Source organism: Trichosurus vulpecula, chromosome 2 (assembly GCF_011100635.1).
Source record: "Trichosurus vulpecula isolate mTriVul1 chromosome 2, mTriVul1.pri, whole genome shotgun sequence".
Taxonomy (NCBI): Eukaryota; Metazoa; Chordata; class Mammalia; order Diprotodontia; family Phalangeridae; genus Trichosurus; species Trichosurus vulpecula.
The window spans coordinates 130791835-130815726 of NC_050574.1; the positions used below are offsets into that span (position 1 = coordinate 130791835).

Consider the following 23892-nt stretch of genomic DNA (forward strand, 5'->3'; position numbering starts at 1 on the left):
AGCAGAGTTTTGTTATTTTTTTCCAGCTTTGTTCAGCAGCATATGAGAAGGACTGAAGGAAGTAGATGATTAATGATTCATTGTCTACATAGAGAATGGTCTCTAATGGTGTGTACTGGCAATTTATTCTCAACTTTGCACAATTAAAATTTATATCAAAGATTTGAATGAAGTCAAAACACACTTATCCAATTTATATATAACACAAAAATAAATGGCAAATTTCTACATGATGACACAAGAAATTTTACAATAAAGTTAAAAGATTAAAAACAGAAAAAAATTAAAGATATCTTATATAAAAAATAATAGACATGGAAAACACATTAGTGAAAAGCAATGTAAGAATCATTAAATTACCTTAAAGTTATGACCAAAAAAAGAGCATTGGTATCATAGTTCAAGAAATTATAAAAGAAAACTCCTCAAATATAGTAGAATCAGAGAGCAAAGTGAAAATAGAAAGTATCCACCAATCTTCTTAAAAGAAAGCCCAAAATGGACATTGTCAGGAATGTCATAGCCAAAATCCAGAACTTTCAAGTCAAAGAGAAAATATTGCAACCAGCCAGTAAAAAAATATTTCAAATACTGAAAAGCCATCATCAGTATCAAACAAGACTTAGCAACTAACAAATTAAAGAGTCGAGAGCTTGGAATTCAATATTCAAAAAGCAAAAAATAAGGCTTAGAACCAAGAATAACATCCAGCAAAACTGAGGACAGGAAGAAAAATGGACCTTTAATGAAATGGAAAACTTCTAATCATTCCTGATTTTAAAAAACACTAGCATTAAGTAGAAACTTTGAAATACAAATAAAGATGGCAAAAGAAACATGAATTGGTAAATATGAGCAAACAATTACAAGGAACTAAAAAAAAGATGAAATGTTTACGTTTTTCTTCAAGTGGTTTTTTATTTTATTTATTTAATATATTTAGTTTTCAGCACTGATTTTCACAAGAGTTTTAATTACAAATTTTCTCCCCATTCCTACCCTCCTGCCCACTCCAAGATGGCATATATTCTGGTTGCCCCATTCCCCAGTCAGCCCTCCTTTCTGTCACCCCACTCCCCTCCCATCCCCTTTTCCCTTCTTCTCTTGTAGGGCAAGATAAATTTCTATGCCCCACTGCCCGTGTATCTTATTTCCTGGTTGCATGCAAAAACTTTTTTTTTGTTTTTGAACATCTGTTTTTAAAATTTTGAGTTCCAAATTCTCTCCCTTCTTCCCTCCCCCCCCCACCCTCCCTAAGAAGGCAAGCAATTCAACATAGGCTACACGTGTATCATTATGTAAAACCCTTCCACAATACTCATGTTGTGAAAGACTATGTTTTACTCCTTCCCAACCTATCTCCCTTTATTGAATTTTCTACCTTGACCCTGTCCCTTTTTGAAAGTATTTGTTTTTTATTACCTCCTTCCCCTGTCTGCCTTCCCTTCTATCATCCCCTCTTTTTTAATCTTCTTCCTCCTTCTTTCCTGTGGGGTAAGATACCCAACTGAGTGTGTATGGTATTCCCTCCTCAGGTCAAATCTGATGAGAGCAAGATTTACACATTCCCCCTCACCTGCCCCTTCTTCCCTTCCTACAGAACTGCTTTTTCTTGCCACTTTTATGTGAGATAATTTACCCCATTCTATCTCTCCCTTTCTCCCTCTCTCAATATATTCTTCTCTCATCCTTTAATTTTATTTTATTTTTTTAAGATATCATCCCTTCATATTCAACTCACCTTGTGCCCTCTGTCTATACACACACACACACACACACATACACACATATATACATACATACACACATATATACACCTACACATACACATACATACACACACATATACATATACACATACACATATATATATATGCATATTCCTTTCAGCTACTCTAATACTGAGGTCTCATGAATCATACACATCATCTTTCCGTGTAGGACCGTAAACAAAACAGTTCAACTTGTGTAAGTCCCTCTTTTCACTCTGTCCCCCGCAGCTTTTCCCATTAACCTTCTCTGTTGTCTTTGATGTTTGTGGGTTGAGAAGTCTGGTTACTGCTGCAGCTCACTGATTCAGGGCGCTAGGGCATGCTCCGCCTGGCTCCTGGTCTGGTTGGTCCTACCGCCACCCACGCTGAGTTCCGCTCCCCTCTGCTCCCAGCTCCAGGCTGTCCTGGGCTGGAGCCCTGCTTCCCTCTGCTATTTTGTGGGCTCTAGAATTTGTGCAGAGCCAGTTTTATAGGTTTTTGGAGGGACCTGGCAGGGAGCTCATGCAAGTCCCTGCTTTCCAGCCACCATCCAAAATGTTTACATTTTAAAGGGGAGATGCTACAAATGCCCTTTCAAAACTGTAATATATCAAGGGAAACAGAAGAAATTAAATTAGAAGGGGAACTTGAGAGTGACTTTGCTTTTTTGATGATCTTAAAAGAAGAAAGAAAAGGAAAGAGGAAAGTTATATTACTATGTAAGAAAAGAGGAGTGAGGGGAATGGAGTATTGCACATAATTAGGATGGGGCAAGTAGAAGACAATACAAACAAGAAGGAAAGTGGGGGGAAGTAGAACAAGCAAACTTGAATCCCACTTTCGTCTGAACTAATCAGAAGAAGGTAGAGTACACACAGAGAGAGATTTGGGTACAGAAATATATTTAATTCAACCAGAAAACAGGAGGAGATGACAGATTCAGGGATGGATTAGTGATAAGCAGTTTCAGAGGGCAGATTGTGAAGAGTGGTTTAAAAGGAAAGAAAGAAAGGGTTATAATTTGTGGGGCAAGGGAAAGAGAAGAAAGTCAGGAAACTAAAAAATAATTTTATCAGGCACAGAATACTAGTGCTAAACATATACCTCTCTGACTACTCTCTTCATTGTAATGAGGTACTAAGGAGCAAAAAAGAAAGACAAAAGGATTAAGGAAAATACACAATTAACTATCATCACATAGTAGTGAAATGAATTTACTCATAAAATAAAAAAGGAAACCAGGATGGATTAGGAAACAGAAATCAACAACGTATTGCTTACCCAAAAAATGTAGTAAAATATAAAGATGCATAAAAAGTTAAAATAAGAAGCTGTAGTGAAATCTATGTTTCAATTATATTTCAATTATATTAACTTAAAGAGATAGGTATAGCAGAAATTATCTCAGACAATTAATAAACAATTGATGTCATACTTAACTAAATGGCATAGCATCTAGATACCTAAAGAGAAAGCTGAAAGAGTTACAGGGAGATATAGACATTAAAACTATAATAATAGAGGACATTAATATACCCCTTTCAGAGCTAGAAAAATCTAACAAGAAAAGAGGGAATGTTAAGTTAAATATGATTGCTCTCTGGCAATTGTAGGATTGTAATAGAAAAGAATTACACACATTTCTTAGCTGGAAATGGCATCTTTACAAAAATTAACCAGGTATTAGGACATAAACCTCACAAATACAGTAAATCAAAAATATTAAACATCCTTTACTGACCCCAATGCAATAAAAATTATATTCAACAGAGAGCCATCAAAGAAAGAATCAAAAACTAACTGGAGACAAAACAATATGAAAGAATTAGTGGGTCAATAAATTAATCATAGAAAGGATATATAATTACATTAAGAAAAATACAACAATGATGAAAAAGACTGACATTTTGGGGATGCATCCAAGAAAGTCCTTAGGGGAAAATCTCCATCTCTAAACACTCATCAAAAAAGAGAGAAAGAACAGATCAATTAATTGGGCATAAACTAAAAACAAAAACAAACTAGAAAACAAAAAAATATTTCATTAAACACTAAAATAGAAATACTGATACTCAAAGAAAAGATAAATAAAATTTAATGGAAAAAGTTCATTGAAATAATAGATAAAACTAAGACTTGTTTTTTAAAAATAAAAAGATTTTAAAGCAAGAAGAAAACCAAATTACAAAAGTAAGAATGAACAAGGAGAATTCACAATTAATGAAGAAAAATAGAAGCTATTATTAGAACTGTTTTACCTAATTATATGAATAAAGCTGACACATGTTGACAAAAGTATAAAACATTAATTTATGGAAAAAGAGATATAGTAAACAACACAGTTTCATAAAACAACACTGAACAAGTCAAAAAGTCAACTCTCAAATTAAAAAATTTTATAGGACTCAAAGGATTTATAAGCAAATTTTATTTTATAGCATCCTCCAAAGCTCTCTCCTATACTCTCTTCTCTTGTCTCACCTGGTAGTCTCATCAGCTCCCATGGGTTCAATTAACATCTCTGCAGTTAACATGCAGATGATTCCCAGATCTATTTAGCTAGTTCTAGTCCCTTAATAAGGTGTCTCAGGAGAAAGAAAGGATATTGAAACTCTTCAAAGGTCCAGAGTTGTGAGTTGCCTTGACCCTGTGTCTCTCCTACATATTTCCCTCACTACCACACTACTTAGCGTTCCTACCCACTCTTTTTTCCTTCCTAGACTCTGAGTATATTTGTGGGAAATGTGATTCTAGTGTTGAGGAACATTATTTGTAAATATTATTCTTATTGTGCCATTTGAGTAAATGCCTTTGCTAAAAGATTGTTAAGGGGAAGCACACCTGTATGGGTACATGAGCTTGTGTTTGAGATGAAAGCTACCCCACAAGGTTACTTCTAGAACTTTGGGAGTAGTAACAGTGAGTAGCATCCACACAACCAGTGTTGTATGATTTAGACAAGTGAGCCCCAAGATGGCATTACACATGGGAGTTTATCCAGGGTCAATTACAGAATGTCCACATGCACTCCACAGACTTTCCAAGGAACTTCCTTTACATGATCATGACTCTCCCAGAAGCAGGCTTCTCAAGTTCTTCATGTGGGAAAGCTAGTTGAGTAAGCATTAGTTGAGTAAGCTGATAGGATCTGCATATGTACCAGACTCCAATTACTGATGCTACAAAAATCACTCTCAATATTTGAGAAAGAAATCTTTCTCTCACCCTCATTCTATGAGACAAATATGATCCTAATAGTTGATCCAGGCAAGGATAGAGCAGAGAAAGAGAACTATAAATAAATACCACCAATGGATATTTGTACAAAATATATAAATAAAATCCTAGAGAAAAGACTATAGTAATATGTCCAAAGAGTAATTCAATATAACCAAGTTAGATTAATAACAAGGGTGCAGGGCAGCTAAGTGGTGCAGTGAGCAGAGCACTGGCCCTGGAGTCAGGAGGACCTGAGTTCAAATCTGGCCTCAGATACTTGACACACTTACTAGCTGTGCGCCCTTGAGCAAGTCATTTAACCCCAATTGCCCTGCCATCCCCCCTCCAAAAAAAAATAACAAGGATGCAAGGATGGTTGAACATTAGGAAAACAATTAACATAATTAATGGTATAGAAAACCAAAATAATAACAACTAAACTATTTTATCCATGATGTAGCAAAAGCCTTTAATAAAACACAATATTCTTTTATGGGTCAGAGGGAGAGGGAGGGAGAGAGCGTGGAGAGAGAGAGAGAGAAAGAGAGAGAGAGAGAGAGAGAGAGAGAGAGAGAGAGAGAGGAGAGGAAGAGAGAGAGAGAGAGAGAGAGAGAGAGAGAGAGAGAGAGAGAGAGAGAGAGAGAGAGAGAGAGAGAGAGAGGGAGAGAGAGAAATCTAAATAGGCTGGGTATTTAAGGCATATCAAGGCTATTTCCAATGATTAAAAATACATATCTAAAACCAAACATTAGTGTTAGTTGCAATGGGGAAACACTAGATTTATTCTCTATAAGCATAGGATTTTTAAAGGGTACTATTATACCCACTATTTAATACTTTTGACTTGGATTGAAATTATAATTTCATTGTTATTGGGAACTCCCAAGGAAGAAACTCCCTCTACCAATGCAAACAGACATGTGTTCTGCAAAGGGCAGCTAGGTAGCACCATACAGAGAGACCTGGGCCTAGAGTCAGCTCAAATCTGGCCACAGAGACTCATGAGCTATGTGACCCTAAGCAAATCATTTAACCTTTATTTGTCCCAATTTCCTCCTCTGTAAAATGGGGTAGAGATGATAATAATACCAACTTTGCAAGTTTGTTATGAGGATCAAATTAAACAATATTTGTAAAGTGCTTACTCAGCACAGTGCCTAACACATAGTAGGCACAATATAAATCTTAGCTATTATTATTATTATTAGAGAGTTGCTTAGGACATCAAGAGATTAAGTGACTTGCCCAGAGTCACAAAGCCAATATATGTCAAAGGAAGGACGTGATTCCAAGTTTTCTGACACCTTCTCTATCAGCTGTACCATGTTGTTTCACCATCTATTTGCAAGCAATTTGATGTTTTACTTAGAATACCCCCAGAAGACTAATAAATAAGCTGAGATGAAAATAGCTTTAAAAAATGGCAGGACACAAAATAAATCTGAAAAATTCATTAGCATTTCTATTTTGAAAGAGGAATTGATATTTAAAAAAAAGAAAGCTCCTTCAAAGTAGCTACAAAATGAATAAAATTTCTGAAAGTCAATCTACCAAGACACACTCAAGACATATAGATACAATCATTTAACAATCTACAGAAATGAAGAGGGAAAAGAGAGGAATAGTCAATTACTGTGATGTGAAAAACACAACACAAAAAGTAGAAGAAATGAAAAAAATGGAGATCCATTCATTCTCCTGGAATAATAATAGCGATAGAGCTAGACAAGATCTCAGAGGCAAAGCATTCAAGCCCCTTCATGTTTAAGGACAGGAAACCTCACAAGTTAATTGATTCCTCCAAGATTATACATTAATAGTAATATGCAGCTCTCTCTCATCCAATACTCTTGCCATTACACCATGATGCCTATTCAACTGTTTACAAAGCTAATTAGCTATCCAAAGTTCCTGATGGGCCCTACTAACTCATCTACAAGATACTATATACATTTTAAATTTTGAATGTATTTATTGTATGAATGTTAAATTCCATGTGAATCATTAAGTAAAACAGAGGGATGGTAATAACATCACTTGGTGATCTTACCATCTCTCATGTTTTCATGTATCTTCTCTCTGGGAGCAGCTAGGCAGTGCAGTGTTTAGAGCCCTGGGCCTAGAGTCAGGAAGATCTGAATGCAAATCTGGCCTCAGACACTACCTTTATGACCCTGGGCAAGTCATTTAAGCTGTCTGCCTCAGTTTCTCATCTGTAAAATGGGGATGATGATAGCACTAACCCCCCATGTTTTTGTGAGAATTAAATGAGATAACATAAAGTGCTTAACACAGTGCTGGGCACACAGCAAATACAATATAAATGTTAGCTATCATTATTGTTATTATGCAGATGACTCTCAGATCTGCTTGTCTAGCTCCAATATCTCTTCCAACATCCAGTCTCACATTTCCAACTGTTTAATCCCAAATTGGACATCTCATTGACTCAACATGTCCAAAACTGAATTCATTATATATTCCCCAAACTCTCGCCCCTTTCCAAACTTCCCTATTGAGGTGTAGTGTATTACCAACTTCCCAGGCACCCAGGCTCACAACCCAAGCGTTATCTTTGACTCCTCACTGTCTGTCATCCCCATATCTAATACGTTGCCAAGTCATTTGATTTCAGCTTTAGAACATTTCTTCTCTCTTCTGATACAGACACTACTGTGGTGCAGGCCCTCATCTCCTCATTCCTGGGCTATTGTGATAGTCTGTTAGTTGGTCTTCCTGCCACAGGTTTCTCCCCACTCTAATTCATCTGACATTAAACTGTCAAATAAATGCAGTTATAACCCTATCACTCCCCATTCAATAAACGCCAGTGACTCCTTTTTGCCTCCAGGATCAAATAAAAGTCCCTATTTTTGGCTTTTAAAACTTTTCATGACCTGGTGCCTTCCTACCTTTCCAGTATTCTTAAACCTTACTCCCCACCACACACTCTGTGAACCAGAGACACTGGCCTCCTCACTGTTCCTCCCTTATGCCACTCCATCTCCCAATTTGAGCATTTTCATTGATTGTCTCCCATGGCTGGAACACTCTCCATCTTCATCTCTCCCTCTTGGCTTCTCCGGCTTCCTTTAAGTGTCACTTTAAGTCTCACCTTCTGCAAGAAGCCTTTCCCAGTTCTCCTTGGTCTCAATGCCTTCCCTCTGAGATTACTGCAAACATCCTGCATATATGTTGTTTGTACATAGCTGCTTGCATGTGGTCTCCCCAATTAGACTACGAGCTTCTTGAGAACAGAGACTTGTTTTTGGCTTTCTTGGTAACCTCAGCATTTAGCGCAGTGCCTGAATATAGCAGGTGCTTAATAAATGCACACTGACTGACTAATTAGCTGACATCCCAGACAAACAATACTGAAAAGTTTGTGATTAAAATAAGTAACAATAGAGTAAAGGTATTCATGCCCTACTTCACCTTCTGCCCCCAAGCCCAAAGAAGCAGTTTCTGAAAAAGTCCCCAAGATTAGCTTAATGCTAAAACTCACTCTCGATTTTTTTTGTGAAGTACATCATCCACTGACGGGTCGTGGAGTCTCCTATTATATAAATGAGCTTCCCCTTCAGACAATCTTTTATTTCAGTCTCGGTCTGGAACTGGGACAAATTGCAGGAGAACAGATTCCACGTGTTGTTCCAGACATATCCATCAGGGATTGAGGACTTCAGGTCAAGCTTGCATCTCTCTGCCACTGGTGCCTTTTGGTCTGTTAACGAAACATAACACGATTTTAAGCAGCATCAAGCCATCCACAGTTATTCATTGAGAGCCCACTGAGAAGCAGTATGGTAAAGTAGAATGACAGTTGATTAGGAGTTAGACTACCTGGGTTCAAAACTCATGCAAATTACCATTTTGGGGAGCATCGGCTTCCATCTCTATAAAATGAGAGAGTTGAACTATAGATAACCCCTGAGACCCCTTCCACCTAAAAAAATACGATCCTACTGTTTGTTAAATTGTTCATTGGCCTGGGAGTAGAGGGACCTATGGTTTAGTATTCTCAGTAAAATTCCCACTGCTTATCCTTTCTCAAGAATCTTTGACCTTCAATTTCTTCTTCTGTGAAATGAGAATTGTTCAAAAAGATTATTTCTAAGTTCTCTTCTACCTATGATTCTGTTTAATCTTTGTATCTTCTCCAGGGGCCAGCATGGGGCTCTGTACCCAATAGATACTTGATAAATGTTGGATGAATTGAAACGAAGGCATCTATGTTTGATGCAAACAAATAAAACAGACTGGCAACTTCTTCAGGACTTGCTATGCCTCCCTAAATAGGTAGATATTTCCTAGGAAAATTGTCATTAAATACGGTTCTGGTAACTGAATACAATTAATCTGTTTTAAAATGTTTACTTGCCAAAAGAAAAAAAAGTACCCCAGATGTCAGATGTCTCTTTGGCTACCTTATGAGTCAAAGCAATTACAAGGTCACTTGCTTATGCAGCATTCTCTGAATTTTCTCCCCTCTGCCTTAGCTTATCACACTACCAGAAACACCATCATGGTCATTGATCATGGTCATTGATTCCTTTGAGTTATCTTATTCCTAACCTTAATTGTTCAAACTTTTTTCTCTTTCTTCAGGTCCCCAAAACAGCACCTATAAACATACACACACACACACACACACACACACACACACACACACACGCACGCACACACAACACGTGCACACACACATACACACAGTCAATTGACCTACCTTGGTACTAAATTGAGAACACTGATGTGATATAAGAGCTCTCCCTCAACTCCTGGGATTAAACACTTCAGTGTCTTCATCTATTCTCTCCTTTTTCCCTCCTGTTGTGTTGGTAAGCAAAATGGGCTCTTAGCACTCAGTTTAAGTACTAGGAATATATTTGTCTCAAAAAAAGAATTCTGGTAGTCTTTCTTGATTTTTGAAAAAAACTTGCAAAGCATGGTACCAATTGTTCTTCAAAAGTTTGAAGGATAAGGAGCATACTTCTCCCCAACCCCTCCCACATTTGCTCTATATCTACATATATCTACATCTATAGCTAGATCTATTTCCTTTTCTGACATTGGGTTATTTAATATTTCCAGTCTTCTGATAGTTTGGGTATTTTATGTTTTTGAAGGTATTCCTCTATTTCTTTTATGTTCTCAGTTATGTTAGTATATAACTGTGCATAATATGTCTGATTATTCTTTTTATTTTTTCTAGCTTTATTGTGATTTTACCTTGCTCATTTGCTATTTTATTTTTTCTGCCCTCTTCCTTTTAATAGGATTAGCTACAGATTTATCAGTTTTATTATTCTGCTCCTTTCTCTTCTAATATAGTCTTCCCTCCCCACCAAAAAAACACTCTGATTCATTTGTAGGCAGGATATCACCAGGTTCAGTCCATAATGCCCATGCCTATCTCTTCACTGTTACTTCTACTGAACTTTTGCCTTCACCCTTCCTTTAGATTTAGAAAGAAATCTCTTACTGGTTTTTCTGCTGTCACTTTGTTGCTGTTGATGTCCTTGGCTGCTGCATTTATTCATTCTTCCTACGTTTCTGTTCTCTGAAGTATTTGAGAAACAAATAATCTCTCCAGTTCTGGTTTTCTTCCTAAGAATGTTTCAAGTGCTTCTTTATTATTGAACATTTACTTTTTTCTCATTTATGGTTAAGCTTAGATTTGAAGAGTAGATTACCCTGGACTGCATCCTGAGCCCTGTTGCCCTTTGAAATATATTTCATTATCTTCAGCATTTTCTTATAGTTGAAGAATAGTCTTATGTTGTTTTAATTTCCTTTCCATTATATTTGAAGGTCTTTCTCCCAACTGCTTTCAGAACTTATTGCTTCTAAGTTGAATTATTAAATTTAATGAATCAATTAATTATTAATTGTCTGCTATGTGCCAGGCATTGTGCCAAGCACTAGAGGCACTGTGTGTCTTGTAGTCTGTAGCCTTGAGTTTCGTTTATTTGGTTGTTTCTTTGATTGGGTTGCTTTTTTCTGGAGGCAACCTATGAATTCTTTAAATTGGTATTTCATTTTCTGTGTTCAGAAGTTCTGATCATTTTTCTCTTTTTTTTCCTTTTATTATGGTGTTCAGGTTTTTCATCTTGTCATCTTCTTCTGAGAGCTAAGATCCTTAGGTTGTCTCTAGTCATCCTACTTTCAGGAGTGGTATGTTTTGCTTGCATAGTGTCCATATTTTCTTTTAGCATTATTGTTTTTTGCTTCTCTTCTACTAGATTATCTTTCATTTCTGTGTATCTGCATTCCCCATCAATTATTCTCTCTTTTGTTTCTTTAATGAAGCTTGCCACTGCATACAACAGTTCTTCTATTCTGCCCCTGATTTTTGCTGTGCAGCACATGAATTTTGCTCTCATAATTCTCATTTCTCTTTTGAACCACTCAGAAAAAATGTGTTATGGTACCATGTTCTTCTCACATTTCACAGACCCCTATGTCTTATCAAAATGTTCAATCTTTTTTTTTTGTTTTGTTTTCAGTGTTGATTCATAGATGCCTAAACTTGTTTACTAGATCTGAAGGCCATATTTCCTCCATTGTTAATGCTTTGCCTATTAATTTGTCTCTTTTTGCTCAAAGTCTTTGAATTTTCTTCTTCCTGAGATCTTTGGTAATTTCAGCCTCCCCTTTTACCCTCTTATTTTACTCTATTTTTTACTTTCTGACCCCCTCCCCTCTTGTAGTAGTTTCCTTGGGAGCAGGATCTCAAAGCATTTTAGTTTCTTACCATGCTGGACAACTTATGGTTCACCAGTCTAGGTCTCTGCCCCAAGTGACTTTTGGATAGACAGAACTGGAGCCAGCTGGATATCGATCCCTTTTTATCAGGCTTAGCGGAATGCCACACAGTACCCCACACATACATACACAGACACAGACACACATGGTAAGCTGTTCCAGTGTTGTGTCCTGGTCCCTCTGATCCTCAATTCTCTGGCCCAGCACCAGCAATTCAGAGATTTTCTATACTGATGCTATATGTATGATTTCTGTAGTTTTGGTCACTGAGGCTCTGGAAGAAGGAAGGGTGAGGGTGAGCTCTATTTCAAGCCAACTTTGGTTCTTTCTGTCTTTCCTTCTATTCTCCTGCAAAGATCTTTTGCAGCACAAACTACTGTGCAGAGTGGTATTGGCTCCAACAAGCTTCTTGCCCTGGAGTGCTGCCACAGCACTGACTACCTGCTGTGACCTCAGCAAGTATCTACCCTAGAACAACAGCTGCTACACTAACTAGATATTGTGTCCAAGAAGATTTCCAAAACCTGGAACCAGATCTCTATAACATTTGAAAGAGGAGGAGGCCCAGAGTGTGGGGCTGGGTTTTGTTGAAAGTTCATGTGTCAGGTCCTTGGGTCAGCTAGTGTGTTGCCTTGCTATCAGTAGCATGGAAGTTGGGGGAGGGATGCTGAGTAAGCTCAGGGTTGGTGTCGGTGCATATTATTTTTTAACCTTCTTTAGGATTGTGGATGTTCTGAACCATGGGAACAGTTGAAGTTGCTTCATCTTTGGCACATAATTTCTGTTTTGGAGAGGTTTGAGAGGTCGTGAGGACCAGAAAATATATCTGTTCTGTCATCTTGTTAGTCTGTGACTCAGAAGTCTTTTTATAGCTTTTTAATAATTCTGGTATTTTGTTCTGACAAATTGGTGGTCTGACTACATATTCATTTTGTGGGTACATTGTTACATAGTTCTTGTCATGTACATCACCTGCCAATTCTTTTTTTGTACAAATTATTCATTATGTAAACACGTGAGACTTCTGTATTTACCAATCTTTGGCTTCTTTCATTCCTTCTTCCTGACCCATGCTTTCTAACATATTTCTTACCATCATCATCTAATGCCATTTTCTCCTTTAAAGTCACCAAGTATCAGAGTGTGTATCAATTTAATTTGGAGGGTCTTCTCAAGGTCTTTATAGAATTTCTCTACCTCTTCATTCTTAACAATTGATATTATACATAAGTTGCAATTATTTTCATGATGGCCTTTTTGCAAGTACTTATCATAGGTACTGAAATATGGGATAACCAAATTCCCATGAAATAATGTTCTTTGCTGTTTTTGAATACACAATAAAATCAGTTCTCCCAACCCCTTTCTTTAACTCTCAAAGAGGACCTGTGAGCCATCCTTCCATTTATCTGTAGTTTCTTCCTTTTATCGGGTATCAGTTATAACATGAATGTCAGGAATAATATCATTCTATTCCTCCAGCAGTATGGCAACTCACTGGTCATTGGGAAAGAATAGAGTACCAACAGCCATGTCAAAGTTCAAGTTTATAGTCCATCTGAAAACTGTAATTCTTAGTACATCCTGTCCCCTCTTTTGCTACTCTGCCACTGACACTCTCATGTCCAATGAACAACAGTACAAATGTAGCCTCTGCAACATCTTCAATAAGAAATCATCCAACCTTTACTTCAAGATCACTTGGGGAAGTGGAAACCACCACCTCCTGAGGCAGATCATTTCATTTTTGGATTACTCTGATTATCCAGAAGCTTTTCTTCATGTCAAGCCTAACTCTCTCTCTCTCTACAACTTCCACCCATTGCTCCTACTTCTGCCCTTTGGAGCCAAGCTAAAGAAGTCTAATCTCTCTTTTAATGGGCCTTCAAACATTGAATAAAATTATCAAACATTACTTGAGTCTTCTCTTCTTCAGTCTCTTTTTACTGATCTTTAAATGGTATAATCTCAAATCCCTTCAACATCCTAGTCACCTTCTTCTGGATGTTCTTCAACTTATCAATGTCCTTCTTAATACATGGCATTCAGAACTAAACAAAATAATCCTAATGTGTTCTGACCAAAACTGGATAATTACCTCTCTAGTCCTGAAAATTATGTCTCTCAACACAGTCTAAGCTTGAATTAGCTTCTTTGGCTACTATATCACATTGTTGACTCATACTGAACTTAGAGTTCCCTAAAAAGACCAATTGCTTCTGCCATCTTGTACGTGTGATGTTGATTTTTTTAACTTGAGTGTAAAACTTGTCATTCATTCCTTTAAATGTTATCTAATTAGAGTCAACCCAATATTCACAAGATGAGAGATTTAGATCTTTATTGGAATTTAGAGGTCTTCTTAGAATAAGGATCATCAGATTGCAAGGTTATCTATTAAAAATTGGAAGGAATCTCAGAGGCCATCTAGTTCAAATCTCTCATCTTAAAGATGAGGAAACTGAAGCCCAGGGTCAGTTAGGTGACTTGCCCAAGGTCACAGGTAATAAGCATCAGAGACAGGATCTGAACCTAGTAGTCTGACTCTGGAGCTAGTGCTTTTCCACTGTACTAGTTTGCCTCATGAGGAGTATGTCTGCCTGGGGTCTTTCCCCATGATGCTGAATTCAGGAGATGCTCCTGCTGAGCTCTACCAGGGGCCTTTCTCATTCCTAGGTCTACTGACTACTCCCTGTGTTAGCCTCTGCCTAAGGCTTTTCCTCCTTGCTACTAGACTCAATGTCTGCCCCCACAAGGGCTTCAGGGTTCCCTACAGTTAGTTTTTTTTTTAAGGGGTAAACAATTTTACTTTAATCCAGCATATACAAATATCATTCACTTAGTTCAGGGGAAAAAGCCAGCATCCTGAACTTCAGAGCAAATACAAACAAATTACAAAGATACATTATGAACAGACCAAATACAATTCATAATTACCAAAAATGCATTAACATCTGGGTGAGCCGGGAAGCTCTTAGAGTGGCTGCCCAGAGTCCTGCGCCTTCAGGAGTGAGAGCCTCAGCAAATAGCTCTGTTCTCTCTTTTTATATTTAAATTTATTTATTTAACACATTTGGTTTTCAGCATTGATTTTCACAACACTTTGAATTACAAATTTTCTCCCCATTTCTACCCTCCCCCCCACTTCAAGATGGCATATATTCTGGTTGCCCTGTTCCCCAGTCAGCCCTCCCCTCTATCACCCCCCTCCCCTCTCATCCCCTTTTCCCTTCCTTTCTTGTAGGGCAAGATAAATTTCTACACCCCATTGCCTGTGTATCTTATTTTTTAGTTGCATGCAAAAACTTTTTTTTTTGTTTTTGAACATCTGTTTTTAAAACTTTGAGTTCCAAATTCTCTCCCCTCTTCCCTTCCCACCCACTCTCCCTAAGAAGTAGAGCAATTCAACCTAGGCCACACATGTATCATTATGTATAACCCTTCCACAATACTCATGTTGTGAAAGGCTAACTACATTTTGCTCCTTCCCAACCCATCCCGCTTTATTGAATTTTCTCCCTTGACCCTGTCCACTTTCCAAAGTGTTTCTTTTGATTACCTCCATGCCCATCTGCCCACCCCTCCATCATCCTCCCACCTTTTATTTTTTTTATCTTCCTCCCTCTTCTTTCCTGTGGGGTAAGATACCCAACTGAGTATGTATGGTATTCCCTCCTCAGGCCAAATCTGATGAGAGCAAGGTTCACTCATTCCCCCCTCACCTGCCCTCTCCCCTCCTCCCACAGAACTGCTTCCTCTTGCTGCCTTTATGCGAGATAATCCTCCCCATTCTATCTCTCCCTATCTCCCTCTCTCAGTATGTTGCTCTCTTATCCCTTAATTTCATTTTATTTCTTTTAGATATCTTCCCTTCATCTTCAACTCACCCTGTGTCTGCTCTATCTCTTTTACATATATATATATACATATATATATACATAAAAACACACATATATATACATACATACACATACATACACATACACATATATATACATACATACACATTCACTTATATATATACATAAACATATATATATATATATATATATATATATATATATATATATATATATATGCATATTCCCTTCAACTACCCTAATACTGAGGTCTCATGAATCATACATATCATCTTTCCATGTAGGAATGTAAACAAAACAGTTCAACTTTAGTAAGTCCCTTGCAATTTCCGTTTCTTGATTACCTTTTCATGCTTCTCTTGATTCTTGTGTTTGGAAGTCAAATTTTCTGTTCAGTTCTGGTCTTTTCACTGAGAAAGCTTGAAAGTCCTCTATTTTATTGAAAATCCATATTTTGCCTTGGAACATGATACTCAGTTTTGCTGGGTAGGTGATTCTAGGTTTTGATCCTAGCTCCATTGACCTCCGGAATATCGCGTTCCAAGCCCTTCGATCTCTTAATGTAGAGGCTGCCAGATCTTGGGTTATTCTGATTGGGTTTCCACAATACTCAAATTGTTTCTTTCTGGCTGCTTGCAGTATTTTCTCCTTGATCTGGGAGCTCTGGAATTTGGCGACAGTATTCCTAGGAGATTTCTTTTTGGGATCTATTTGAGGAGGCGATCGATGGATTCTTTCAATTTCTATTTTGCCCTGTGGCTCTAGAATATCAGGGCAGTTCTCCTTGATAATTTCTTGAAAGATGGTATCTAGGCTTTTTTTTGATCATGGCTTTCAGGTAGTCCAATAATTTTTAAATTATCTCTCCTGGATCTATTTTCCAGGTCAGTGGTTTTTCCAAGGAGATATTTCACATTATCTTCCATTTTTTCATTCCTTTGGTTCTGTTTTATAATATCCTGATTTCTCATACAGTCACTAGCTTCCACTTGCTCCAATCTAATTTTTAAAGTAGTATTTTCTTCAGTGGTCTTTTGGACCTCCTTTTCCATTTGGCTAATTCTGCCTTTCAAGGCATTCTTCTCCTCATTGGCTTTTTGGAGCTCTTTTGCCATTTGAGTTAGTCTGTTTTTTAAGGTGTTGTTTTCTTCAGTGTATTTTTCAGTATTTTTTGGGTCTCCTTTAGCAAGTCATTGACTTGTTTTTCATGGTTTTCTCGCATTCTTCTCATTTCTCTTCCCAATTTTTCCTCTACTTCTCTAACTTGCTTTTCCAACTCCTTTTTGAGTTCTTCTATGGCCTGGGGCCAGTTCATGTTTTTCTTGGAGGCTTTTGTTGTAGGGTCTATGACTTTGTTGTCTTCTTTAGGCTGTATGTTTTGGTCTTCTTTGTCACCAAAGAAAGAATCCAAAGTCTGAGACTGAATCTGGGTGTGCTTTCGCTGCCTGGCCATATTCCCAACCAACTAACTTGACCCTTGAGTTTTTCAGTGGGGTATGACTGCTTGTAGACTAACGAGTTCTATGTTCCACATTTGGGGGGGAGGTGCCAACTCTGTCTCACCCGCACTACTCCTTCCCCAAGAACCCCCAGCCCGGGCAGGGCTTAGATCTTCAGCAGGTCGTGCACTCCTGCTCTGATCCGCCACTTAATTCCTCCCACCAGGTGGGCCTGGGGCCAGAAGCAGCAGCAACTGTAGCTGCCCCACCTCCGCTGCCCCTGGGGCTGGAAGCTGAACCGTGAACTCCTTCCACTCCCGCAGCTTTTCCCACTAACCTTCTCCGCAGTCTTTGGTGTTTGTGGGTCGAGGGGTCTGGTAACTGCCACAGCTCACATATTCAGGGCGCTAGGGCCCCCTCCGCCTGGCTTCTGGTCTGGATGGTCCACGCCGCTCAGGCTGGGCTCTGCTCCACTCCGTTCCCAGCTCCCAGCTCCCAGCTCCCAGCTCCGTGTGGAATAGACCTCACCCAGAGACCATCCAGGCTGTCCTGGGATGGAGCCCTGCTTCCCTCTGCTGTTCTGTGGGTTCTGCCATTCTAGAATTGGTTCAGAGCCATTTTTTATAGGTTTTTGGAGGGACTCGGTACAGAGCTCACTCTAGTCCCTGCTTACCCACTGCCATCTTGGCTCCGCCCCCCCCCTCCAGTTAGTTTTTGCCTAAGGCCTTTCTCCTATCACTGGCCTCTTCCCTTTATTCCGCTCAGTTGATCCCCTTCTCCAGTTGCTCTAGGGGTGCTTTGCATAAGCCTTTCCATCTACCCCATTTTGTGTACTTCATGAATTCTGCATGATTCTGACAGTCTTTCTCTGTATCTTAGGTGTGTATGGAGGATTCTACAGGAAATTATCATTGCATTTTCAAGCTTTGCTAGGGTGTTTGCAGGGGATTGGGACTCCTCCAGATCCCAGCACACTGCTATATTCCCCAAACCTTCATTGTTCATACTCTCCATGTAACCTCTTTTCAGTAATCAATAATTTCACATACTCCTGGAGAAAATGAACCAGATGCATAAGCATTATCATTATAAATGAAACCAGAAATCATATTTTCAAAAAAGGCAAAGATTAAGAAAGAAGTTGAGGAAACCAGTTAAAATTCTATCTAATTTTTTGTACTAAGTTGGATTGTGGTTTGTTTTTTGTTTTTTTTTTTGTTTGTTTGTTTTGGTTTTGGCTTTTTTTTAAGGGGAGGAATAATTTTAAGGAATACTTGTATTTTAAAGGGTATATGGCAACTTCCCAAATATTCCAAAATATATGTATGGGGCAGCTAGGTGGAGCAGTGGAGTATCATACTATCAGTACCAGGCCTGGAGGTAGGAAGACTCATCTTCCTGAGTTCAAATCTCGCCTCAGACACTTACTAGCTGTGTGATCCTGGGCAAGTCATTTTAACCTGTTTGCCTCAGTTTCCTCATGTATAAAATGAGCTGGAGAAGAAAATGGACAACCACTCTAGTATCTTTGCCAAGAAAGTCCCAAATGGGGTCACAAAGAGGTGGACCTGACTAAAAATGCCTAGCCAACAACAACAAAATGTGTATGTTTAAACTTTGTATGGTAACTGATCAAATCAGAGAGATATGTAGAAATTAATTATTGGTTACCAAATTGGCAAAAAATAGTCTAAGAGGAATATTTGAGGAACAAAGCTTATTGACTTCTCCCAATAGATTTTTTTTCTTTCTTTCACAAAGCTCTGACCAAGGAAAGTTAGATCTGAATTGTTTGTTTCCTATGACAGAATTTTTACTTGGGAAAGAAAATATATAGGAAACAACTGAAAAAAGACAGACTTTTTGACCAGAGGGGAAAGTTGGCAAGATTACTAGCTGAAGGCACACTGGCAGATGACTTCCTGGTAAAGAAAGCAGAAAATGCTAGCAATTAAGCACCAAACTAAAGAGAATGTCAAACTAAGCATACACATGTAGAAGATGAAATATCTACCATGTATCAGGCACTGTGCTAGGTGTTAAGGATGCAAATACACTAAACAAAACAATTTCTAGAAGTCTAGGAATAATGCTTAAGAATTAATGGTGTGACATTACTTGACAAAAACTGCTGGGAAAAGTGGAAAACAGTATGGCAGAAACTAGGTATAGATCAACATCTCACACTGTATACCAAGATAAGGTCAAAATGGGTAGATGATTTAGACATAAAGGGTGATGCCATAAACAAATTAGGAGAACATGAAATAGTTTACCTGTCAGATCTATGGATAACAGGAGAATTTAGGATGAAACAAGATACAGAAAGCATTATGAAATGTAAAACATATCATTTTGGTTATATTAAATTTAAAAGGCTTTGCACAAACAAAACCAATGCAACCAAAATTAGAAGGAAAGCAGAAAACTGGGGGAAAATTTGTAACAAGTATCTCTGAAAAAGGCCTCATTTCTCAAATATATAGAGAACTGATTCAAACTTATAAGAATACAAGTCATTCCCCAAATGGTAAGTGCTTGAAGGATATGAACAGGCAAATTTTAGACAAAGAAACCAAAGCGATCTAGTCATATGAAAAAATGCTCTAAATTACCATTGATTAGAGAAATGCAAAGTAAAACAACTCCGAGGCACCACGTCATACTTACCAGATTGGCTAATATGACAAAAAAGAAAGGAAAATGATAAATGTGGGAGGGGATGTGGGAAAATTGAGACACTAATGCCTTGTTGGTGGAGTTGTGAACTGATCCAAACATTCTGGGGAGCAATTTGGAACTATGTCCAAAGGGCTATAAAACTGCATACCCTTTGATTCAGCAGCAGCATTGCTAGGTTTGTATCCCAAAGATATTTTTTTAAAAAAGAAAAAAGGAATTATCTGCACAAAAATATTTATAGGAGCTCTTTTTGTGGTGGCTAAGAATCATAAATCAAGGGTATGCCCATCAATTGGGGAATAGCTGAATGAGCTGTGGTATATGATTGTGATGAAATATTATTGTGCTATAAGAAATAACAGGCAGGATGATTTCAGAAAAACCTGGAAAAACTTACAAGAACTGATGCGAAGTGAAGTGAGCAGAATCAGGAGGACATTATACACAGCAACAGCAATATTGTATGATGAAGAATTGTGAATAACTTAACTATCATCAGTAATACAATGATCCAAAACAATCTGAAAGGACTCATGATAAAAAAACACTATCTGCCTCCAGAAGAAAAACGGATGCTGTCTAAATAAAGACTGAAACAAACTATTTTTCAACTTCTTTCTTTTTTTTAAATTCAAGTCTTCTAGTACAAAATAAATGATATGGACATGTTTTACATGATTACATGTATATTACCTATATGGGATTATTTACCAATAGGTAAATAGGGAGGAAGGAGGGAAGGAGGAATGGATAGAATTTGGAACTCAAAACCTTAAAAAACAAGTTTAAAAATTATTTTAACATGTAATTTGGGGAGGGGGAATATTATTTTAAAAAGTTAAGTAATAATTCTGGTATTTTGTTCTGACAAATTGGTGGTCTGACTACATATGGGCAACTGAATGTAACCATATTCATTTTTGCGGTTACATTGTTACATAGTTCTTGTCATGGCACATAAAAAAGAATCAATGGAGTGAGATGCATTTATTGATTATATCATATCTATTTTGGTTTACTGAGATGCCCTAGAGAACTGGACTTGGTGTTTAAATGAAAGTTACTTAAGTAGATCACAGATCATAGACTTAGACCTGGAAGGGCAGTTAGAAGTCATTAGTAACCTGAGATCTAAGATGGTTAAATGAATTGCCCAAGGTCACAGAGGAAGTAAATATATACAAAATATGATTTGGAATCAGGTCTTCTGGTGCTAAAAACCAGCACTCCTTCTACTAAACTAAAATTTGAGTTATTTCCTAAAGATAAGAAAGTAAGGAGAGAAAAGCCTGTACCTAGTAAGACTAAAATAATTATAAATAATCATTTTTATTTGGCATAAAATTATGACTTGATGAAGAGATCAGAAAACCTTCATCCTGAATGCAGTTCAGAAGGGAAGCATCAGTCAGTTAGATCCTTTGTCTTTTAAGACTTTGCCCAGGAGAGGATTCTAGGAAGATGGCAGAATAGGTTAGAAAACTTGTGGCTCTCCAAATTTCCTCCACAGAAAAAGACAAAACTTTGCCTCAGAGGGAATATAGAGCGGCAGACATAAACAATAGTCATGGTAAAGCAGTTGTTCTCCTAAAATAAGCTAAGAAGGCCCCAGGAAAGACCTCCAAGGGCAAAGGTTCAGCCTGAGTGAAGGGCAAACACCTCTGGGCCATCTCTGTGGAATCAACTAACAAGCCCTGGGGGCAACTGGGGTTGGGAGGCAGCCTCAGTCTTAGGATCTTTCATCACCTCACAGACAGTATGGGGTAGTATTGGGGTCTGATGGCTGAGGAGGAGTAGATTGAAGAACCTTCCTCTGTCAAGGGATGCCAAGCACAGCTGTGCTGACCAGACATGTCCCAGGCTGTGGTCATGGAGGAAAGGAGCTAACATACACCTGGTGAATGCAGTAGCAGAGCAGGAGGGACCCTGCTGGTTGTGGCACTTGCAGAGGGGCAAGACAGTTCCAGGATAACTGTAGTTTGCAGTCACTAGAGGGACCACAGGGAGTAAGATCATTTGTGGGGGCTCTAGCTGTAGCTTTAGGAGTAGAGAGGAGAGCCCAAGGTTGAGCCACAGGACAGACCTCAGAAAATAGCAGTAAGGAGGACTCAAGGCTTGGGGCATTAATCCCCATGTTTTGTGATTATAATTTGATCACACTAAAAGCTGCAAAAAATAAAATAAAACAAAAAATAAATAAATAAAACAATCAAGCAAAGAAAGGAGAAAGAACACAAGCATGTATAGCTACTATGGGGATAGGAAATATCTGGATTCATATTCAGATGAAGATAATGGAGGAAAAAAAACCACTCCTTTTTCAGTGAGAAACATCAAATGGTCCCAAGTGCAAAAAGATTTCTCAGAAGAACTTAAAAAGGACTTCAAAAATCAAACGAAAAGATCAAGGAAATTTTTGGAAAAAAAATAAGAACAATCCAAGAAAATTATGAAAAGAAAGCCAGCCAACTTGAAATAGAGAACCAAAAACTTAAGGAAGAAAATAAGTCCTTGAAAACTAGAATTGGGCAAAGGAAAACTAATGACATTCTAAGACATAAAAAAATAATAAAACAAAATCAAATGAATAAAAAAAGAAGAGAATATGAAACATATCATCAGAAAAATAACTGATCTGGAGAACAGATCAAGGAGAAATAATATAAAAATAGTCAAATTGCCTGAAAATTATGATTAAAAAAGAATCTTGATACAATATTACAAGAAATTATCAAGGAAAATTGCCCTGAAGTTCTAGAACAAAAAGGCAAAGCAAAAACAGAAAAATAATACCAATCACCACCTGAAAGAGATCCCAGGAGGAAAATTTACAGGAATATCATAGCCAAGTTTCAAGGCCACCAGTTTAAGGAGAAAATATTGAAAGCAACAAGAAAAAACAATTTAAATATTGTGGAGCTATAATAAAGATTACATAAGAACTACCAGCTACTACATTGAAAGACTGTAAGTCTTGGAATACTATGTTTTGTAGAACAAAAGAGCTGGGGTTATGACCAAGGCTAACTTATCCAGCAAAGTTAAGTATAATTCTGAATGGAAAAAAGGACATTTAATGAACTGAAAAACCTTCAGGTGTCTGTAACAAAAACAGCAGAACTTAAGGAAAAATTCAACATGTAACATCCAGGAGAAATATAAGGTAAACATTAAGGAACAATTATAAGGCACTATACATGAAAATATTAACAATTCTATTATGATTGTCATTTTTGGGGTAGTTTGAAAGAAAGGTTTGGGCTGAGCTGAGTATGATGGGGTGATTCTAAAGAAAATTGTGTAAGGAGAGATAAAAAGGAGCAATTATCTCATACAAATGAGGCAAAAAAAAGAAAAAAAATTATACAGAAGAAGCTAGTAGTGGGGAGGGCAGGTAGTGCTGAAACCTTACTCATCAGTAATGGGTTAAAGAGGAACCTGCATATATATCTAAAAGGGTATAAAAGTCATTTATATTTTGAAAGAAACAAGAAGGCAATAATATAAGGTGGGGCGAGAGGATAAGGGAGGGATTCTTTCAGGGGTGGGTAGCTTAAGCAATAGGAGGGCAGGGTAGTAGGTAGTAGGTAGTAAAGCAGAGGAGGGAGGAGTGATAGGAATCGGGTGAAAAGCATAGTGAGGAAAAATAGAAGGAGGAAAATACACAAGTAATTATAGCTTAGAATGTGAATGGGATGAATTTCCCCTAAAATGAAAACTGATAGAAATTAAATTTTTTAATTCAACAATATGTTGCTTTGGGAAATGCCATAAAAATGAGAGAGAGAGAGACAAACATAAAATAAAGGTCAGGAATAGAATTTACTATGTAAAAAAAAACTACCAGGGGTAGTAATCATGATTTCAGACAAAGTTAAAGCTAAAATAGATTTAATCAAAAGAGAAAAATAGGGAAACTACACTACGTATCAGTCATGTTATTCAATATTGTTTTAGACCACTGAAAATAACTAGATGGTATAAAATATCTGAGAGTACAATCTGCCAAAACAGACACAAGAACTATGTGAATACAAACATAAAACACTTTTTATACAAATACAGTTAGATCTAAATAACTGAAGTAATATTTATCGTTCATGGGAAGGTAGAGCCAATATAATTTTTTTAAGTGACACTTTTATCTAACTAATCTATTTACTAATGCCATCCCAG

General features: G+C 37.5%; 1 protein-coding gene across 1 annotated transcript in view; it reads right to left on the reverse strand.

Annotated features, from left to right (window-relative positions):
- Positions 1-23892, reverse strand: part of LOC118836747 (NXPE family member 4-like) — a 140077-nt gene that overhangs the window by 4217 nt on the left and 111968 nt on the right. Inside the window, exon 5 of the mRNA XM_036743937.1 lies at positions 8476-8694. Within this exon, the coding sequence (XP_036599832.1) occupies positions 8476-8694 (219 nt within the window). The remainder of the gene's footprint in view (positions 1-8475; positions 8695-23892) is intronic.